Source organism: Setaria italica, chromosome VI (assembly GCF_000263155.2).
Source record: "Setaria italica strain Yugu1 chromosome VI, Setaria_italica_v2.0, whole genome shotgun sequence".
In the NCBI taxonomy this organism is placed as follows: domain Eukaryota; kingdom Viridiplantae; phylum Streptophyta; class Magnoliopsida; order Poales; family Poaceae; genus Setaria; species Setaria italica.
Window position 1 is genome coordinate 31,731,424 of NC_028455.1, and position 7,141 is coordinate 31,738,564.

At 46.7% G+C, this 7,141-nt stretch overlaps 1 protein-coding gene across 1 annotated transcript; it reads left to right on the top strand.

Annotated features, from left to right (window-relative positions):
- The first annotated feature begins 1,961 nt into the window (after window positions 1-1,961).
- Window positions 1,962-6,305, top strand: LOC101782741 (probable galactinol--sucrose galactosyltransferase 1). Its single transcript, XM_004973739.4, has 13 exons — window positions 1,962-2,299; window positions 3,060-3,310; window positions 3,404-3,494; window positions 3,645-3,693; window positions 3,777-3,868; window positions 3,966-4,073; window positions 4,177-4,311; window positions 4,397-4,807; window positions 4,907-5,048; window positions 5,141-5,208; window positions 5,310-5,444; window positions 5,534-5,751; window positions 5,832-6,305. Exons 1-13 carry the CDS (start codon window positions 2,109-2,111, stop codon window positions 6,200-6,202), a joined length of 2,262 nt encoding a protein of 753 aa, XP_004973796.1. The 5' UTR covers window positions 1,962-2,108; the 3' UTR covers window positions 6,203-6,305.
- The last annotated feature ends 836 nt before the right edge of the window (window positions 6,306-7,141 follow it).

Consider the following 7,141-nt stretch of genomic DNA (forward strand, 5'->3'; position numbering starts at 1 on the left):
TCATGCCCCCTATGCAGGCGCGAAATGGAGTCAGCCTTCACCTACTGGCCGAATGCAGATTCACCAAAAAGATTTGGAGCTGGTGGCGGATTGGATGGCACAACCAAGCATACACCTCTCAGCATGGCGACAGAGCGGCAACATCCTCGACTGGTGGATAAACATGACCACTAGAGCAGAAGTGCCCATGAAAGGGATGTGTTCGATTGCCCTGCTCATCATATGGGAAATTTGGAAGGAAATAAACAGGCGTATATTCAATCGAGAGGAAATGGCAACCACTTCACTATTTGCGAGAATCAAAGAAGAAGTCGGAGCATGGATAGTAGCGGGGCAAATGACCTAGCATTTTTTTATCTTGCGACTAATTGCGTGTAACCTTACCGACTAGTTGGTTGTACTCTCCTTCTCTACCAATGAAATAGGTACAATCTTGTGTTAACTTTTTTTTATCAATTTCTTCCCCAGGCTCAGCCGCTCAGCTCAGCTGCACAGTCCTGTTCGGCAATCGGCATTGTGCTGGACAGCAGGAGAGGATCCAGACCAGACCAGAGCAGTTTGTTTGCAAGCAACAAAAACCATCGTACCTTATCTTAAAAAAAAACATCGTGCCGTTTGCATGCGTCCAACGGTCCCACTCACACAGGTCGCGCGCGCATCGCCGTCCCTTCCCTCACCGGAACAAATACCCGCTGGCCCCACCCAACGTTCCCGAGCCGCTCGCCGCCGCCTGGGGCCCGCGCACCGTGGACGGCGGGCGCTGCAGGGGGTCGGCTAAGTGGTGTGGCGAATCCGAGCTTTTTTAAAAAAGGTCACTTTGGCTTTTTCCTGGCGGGCTGGCGGCCACTGGCGCTTTTTAACCGTTTTCCGAGCCAAAAAAACATCCCAGGCCACGCGACCGCCGTGCGCGGCTGGAGCTGACGTGGCGGGTAACCCAAGGAGTCAGCGTCGTCCGACTCGGATCGCATGTGGAGCGATGATTTCCAGGACGGGTCGAGAAACGCGCGCGTCCCTGCTGCACGAGCACGCTGGATGTTCGTGGCTGGCTATTGGCCATCTCTACTTGGCTGCTTCCAATGATGGTCTGGAATTGCTCGCACGCTGCTTGAGTGATTGACCGCAGCGTCTACGGAGTAGGGGGGGAATCATCATGCCTCTCCTCGCCATGATTATAGATTAATAACGATTGGTAGTGAAAACTGGTACACTACTTAACTACTCGATGGATGATGAAGTATTGAGTTTCTTGGAGTTTCGGGGGAGGTACAAATGATGAACACGGAGCATAACAATGTAATTTGAGCGGTGAATGAACCATCTCTCGATGTGGTGGTGAAGAAGGCACGAGGATACGTCTTCGTCCAGTAGGATTTAAATCTTGGTCCACAGGATCTACACATGCGCTAGTGTTTTTTTTAGCAATTTTATTATTCGTAAGGCGTGTGATAGGGAGCACTAGAGTTCCTGGTTTACGTTGTACCGATCGATTTCGTACATTTTCCCTGAACCCTTAGTGCCTTGGTCTAAAACTAAATAGGGAACCAATTCTGTACGTTGTACCGATCATTTGCGAAGGAGTAGCGTGCTAGGCTAGCTGTTCCAAACACGGAATCATCCATCAGGAATTTGACTTGAGCTGCACCACGACTAAGTTTGTACTTCATGATCTACAATTCTGACTGTGACACCACAAAGGTGATGAAAAGAAACAAGAATAACTGAGTAAGAGCTCTAGCTACTCACTATGGCCGTGTTCGCTTCAGCTTATTCAGCCGGCTTATCAGCCACCGAACAGTGTTTTCCTCTCACAACAAATCAGCCGTTTCAGCTTTTCAACCGGCTTATAAGCTGAAGCGAACAGGTCCTGTACTTTCACCCGTGCACTTGTGAAAGAATAACAGAAGGGGCAAAGTGCAAAAAGCCTCCCACCCAATCCCAACGCTATATAAAGCAGGAAGAGGATCGGTGCCAAAGCGGAGGCGACGGTCCAGAGAGAGCTCACCGCCATCGCGATAACCCACCGGTAGCTCCACGGATTCCGAGCTGCCGCTGCCCGCTGTAGAAACCTTTGAGCCTGCCGGGCGGTTGATCCGAAGGTCGGGAGGAAGATGACGGTGGGCGCCGGGATCGCGGTCCAGGACGGGAGCCTCATGGCTCTGGGGGCCAATATCCTGCGGGAGGTGCGTGCCAATGTGCTCGTCACGCCGGCGGCCGGGGGCGGCCTCACCAACGGCGCATTCCTCGGCGTGCGGTCCGCGCCCGCCGGCAGCCGCAGCATCTTCCCCGTCGGGAAGCTCCGGTATGCATGCGATGCGCGCATTCTTCAGATCTGTTCCTCTGTTTTGTCTGCGATGTTTTTTTATTTGTTTTCCCATTCCCGGATAAGGTAATCAGTTCAATTTGTTCGTGATGGTTCAGTAATCTGTTCGGTTGATTCTGTGCACGCTTGAATCTTGATGCCCTTTTTCTTTCCTTCCAAATTTTGTTCTCTGAACAACCGGTGAAATGGTAACTGTTGGGATGTAAATTTTGATTCGCAGTAAACACTGAGCATTTAGTGTGAGGGAAAACAGTGGAATTCCGATGCTGTTAGCGAAAAGAGGAAATTGTTGGGACTGTAGTTTATCTGCACACAGCTTTTAGCGAAAAGATCACTTGGCGGCCCCTTTTCTGTTTCCTAGTGATTTTTCTCAAAGGGGAAGAAAATACTGCCTCCGTCCCAAAATAAACGCACATCCGCTTCTCGATGAGTCAAACATTTTTAAGTTTGACTAAGAATATAGAAAATAGTATCAACATTTGTATCTCCAAATAAATTTATTAGGAAAATATACTCAATGCTCAATCTAATGATACTTATTATACATCATAAATAGTAGTACATTTTTTATAAATTTTGATCAAACTTAAAAAGTTTGACTGAGATGTGCGTTTATTTTGGGACGGAGGGAATAAGCAACAAACCACTTGGCTTTTCCAAGGCCAATTTGGCCAGATGAATCATTAACGCAGAAAAAAGAGAAAAAAAAACCTGAAGTCACGCTATGCTTGTGTTGCAGGGACCTACGGTTCATGTGCACTTTCCGGTTCAAGATGTGGTGGATGACGCAGAGGATGGGCTCGTCAGGCCGTGACATCCCCTTCGAGACACAGTTCTTGATCGTCGAGGGGACCGACGGATCGCAGCTCACCGGCCATAGCACCGAACAACCTGTGGTGTACACTGTCTTCCTTCCTATATTGGAGGGGTCATTCCGGGCTGTTCTTCAGGGGAACGCTGATGATGAGCTGGAGATTTGCGTGGAGAGTGGTAACTAAAGCAACCATATAAATATCACTCCTTTGACTCAGTACAGTTGTGTTGTGCGATATAATAGTATTTTTTTTTGTCGCCATGATTCAGGTGATCCAGATGTGGAATCCTTTGAAGGCACACATCTTGTTTTTGTCGGTGCTGGATCGGATCCGTTTGAAGTGATCACAAGTTCAGTAAAGTAAGTCAATGCCTTCTCTGATGAGCATCATTTATTTTAGTCCACTATTTTGTGCGTCTCATTTCCTTCAAGTTTCTGGTTCAATTAGCCAACTACTTTTTTTAAGTGCGTAGCTTGCTATCTGAACTAACATCGATCAACTTGCTGCAGAGCTGTTGAGAGGCACTTGCTGACTTTTTCTCACAGGGAAAAGAAAAAGGTACTGAGATGTTTCTTGAAGAAATTGTATCTGCACTTTTGGTTTCTGTCTGTTCAGAGTTCTGAACGTTCAACTTGCTGCAGATGCCGGACATTCTAAACTGGTTTGGCTGGTGCACATGGGATGCATTTTACACCAACGTTACCGCTGAAGGAGTGGAGGAGGGATTACAGAGGTCCTTCCAAATGACAAATCTCACACCGTTTCCCCAAACAATACTAAATCCTACCACATTATAAGTGCACTGAAACATATCTTTTCTTTATTTTCAGCTTTGGAAAAGGTGGAGTTTCTCCTAAGTTTGTCATAATTGATGATGGATGGCAATCAGTCAGTATGGATCCTGTGGGAATTGCGTGCTTAGCTGATAACTCAGCCAAGTAAGAAGTCTAAACCTACTGCACTTTGCCAGTCATACTTGATTTCTGTACAAAATCTAGAGAGTTCAGTTCAGGTTCTGAATTTGCCTGTTCTGTCCGTCAGCTTTGCAAACAGGTTGACTCATATTAAGGAGAACCACAAGTTTCAGAAAAATGGGAGGGAGGGCCACAGGGAAGATGATCCAGCAAAAGGCCTCGCACATATTGTCAATGAAATTAAAGGAAAACATGAGCTGAAGTATGACACCTTTCGATAATTTGTTGTCTTATTCAGTTTACAAATGAAGGTTCATATTTCTGACACATAATGTCAAACAATCCAGGTATGTATATGTGTGGCATGCGATTACTGGATACTGGGGTGGAGTCAGGCCAGGTGCTGTTGGAATGGAGCACTATGAATCGAAGATGCAGCATCCTGTTTCATCACCAGGAGTTCAGAAAAACGAGCACTGTGATGCTTTGAACAGCATAACAACTAACGGCATGGGCCTTGTGAACCCTGACAAAGTATTCAGTTTCTACAATGAGCTCCATTCTTATCTTGCCTCTGCTGGGATCGATGGAGTTAAGGTAGATGTGCAGAACATCCTCGAGACGCTAGGTGCTGGCCATGGGGGAAGGGTACTGCTGGCTAGAAAGTATCAACAGGCTCTAGAAGCTTCCATCACTAGGAACTTCCCTGATAATGGCATCATATCATGCATGAGCCACAACACAGACAACTTGTACAGGTAACAATCTTATGCTAAAATATCTTGAAAGCATTGCTTGGTGGTTGGTGCAAATATCTTGAAATTGTGGTGATTCACATGCTGCTATTCTTGCTGCAGTTCAAAAAGGAGTGCAGTTGTGAGAGCCTCTGATGATTTCTGGCCGAGAGACCCGGCTTCCCATACCATACACATTGCATCTGTCGCCTATAACACTGTCTTTCTTGGAGAATTCATGCAGCCGGATTGGGACATGTTCCACGTGAGTACAGATATTTTTCTTTCTTCTCTGTTTAAAGTATGACTTCTTTTATGGCTTGGCTGCTAATATGACCTTTGTTTCCATGCCAACAGAGTGTTCACCCAATGGCTGAATACCACGCTGCAGCCCGAGCAGTTGGTGGTTGTGCCATATACGTCAGGTAAATCTAAAAACTTTCAGCGACACAGAGTTATTTACATTGCATTATGTTGAATTATATATGCTAATGATCAAATGTTTAATTTATTTGTGATTTTGCAGTGACAAGCCTGGAAGCCATGACTTCAATTTGCTGAAGAAGCTTGTGCTTCCTGACGGATCGATCCTGCGTGCCAAACTCCCCGGGAGACCAACCAGAGACTGCCTGTTCTCTGATCCTGCCAGGGACGGCAAAAGGTTAGCTTCTATCTTCTAGCAAATTCTTTATACTACTTGGTGTCCTGATGCAACAGCTCAGCATTTCTGAAACCATCTTATGATTGCAGCATCCTCAAGATATGGAACCTGAATGAGCACTCTGGTGTCGTTGGCGCCTTCAACTGCCAAGGTGCTGGCTGGTGCCGGGTAGGGAAGAAGAACCTTGTCCATGATGAGCAGCCTGGAACAGTCACCGGTGTCATCCGGGCACGGGATGTGGATTACCTTGCAAAGGTTGCTGATCAAAGCTGGAACGGTGACGTGATCGTGTATTCGCATATAGGAGGTAAATCCTCATTTTCGTGAATTACTCATCTTAACTATCTTTCTCATTAGTGACAAGCATTCTGGTTGTCCATTTTTCAGGGGAGGTGGTGTACCTGCCGAAGAACGCCTCCTTGCCCGTGACACTGAGATCACGCGAGTACGAGGTGTTCACCGTCGTCCCAGTGAAACACCTGCCGAACAGCGTGTCCTTTGCGCCGATCGGTCTGATCAGCATGTTCAACTCCGGTGGCGCGGTGAGGGAGGTGAGATACGGTGAGAACGCTGACGTAGAGCTCAAAGTGCGGGGCGCAGGCATGGTTGGAGCTTACTCCTCAACAAAGCCGAAGAGTGTAGCCGTCGATTCAAAGGTGGTTGATTTCTCCTACGACGATGCTTGTGGTCTGGTCACCTTTGAGCTTGGCCTCCCCGAGCAAGAACTGTACCTGTGGACTGTTTCGGTAGAGTGTTGAGATCGATGTAACGAGAAACGTTCAGAGAGTATCCATCAGAAATATAAGAAAAAAAGCTTACAGTGTTTTCAAGTTGAGTAAAATACATCGGAAGTTCAAGTAAGGTCATAAACTTTGCACACATTTTCGAATCCACAAACTTTTTAAATTGTATCATATAGATCCATACTCTTTTACGTGAACACCTAGCGCTGATATGGCAAGGTGCGCGCGTGCTTGGTGGTAGCGGCAAGGTGGCACGATGGCACTTATTAGCAGCAGTGGCGGCATGAGGAGGGAGCTTGCGGCAATGAGCAACGGGTTGAGGCGGCGTTAACGAAGCTCACGGCTGATGATGAATGGAGCTTGTGGCACTCGCGACTTATTCGATGAAATGCCTAAGAATGGCTTGATACATCCCATCCATGCTAAAGAGGGATGAAAGAGGGCATGTTTGGTCAACAGTGGCATAGCTAGGATTTCGTATCAAGGTGGTCCAACTTAACATAAAATTTTTAACACTACAAATATAATATACAAACATCTATAATTTTCCAAATACAAATACTAGGGACAATTCAACTCCTGTTTGAACAAGCAGACGTGGAAAGGAATGTTTTTTTCTTCTAAAAATTAGATGAAGGCAGGAAGGTAATGGGTATTGGGCTGGATTCTAGGGTGGTCCCTGGCCCACACGGACCACCCTGTAGCTCCGCCCCTGTTGGTCAATGTGCCATATCAATGCTAGGTGCTCACATGGCAGGTACGGATTTATGTGACACAATTGAGCTTTGATCTGATTCAAGTCAAGACTAGGACCAACCCAGCTAAAAATTTTAGTGTCGTTTCTTTAAAGAGGGTTAACCCACAAGAATCCGGAATAATCCTAATGAAGTCATGTGCTCCCACTAGACCCATGGCCATGCTACCCTGCTATAGTGAGTACCACAATGAGTGTAC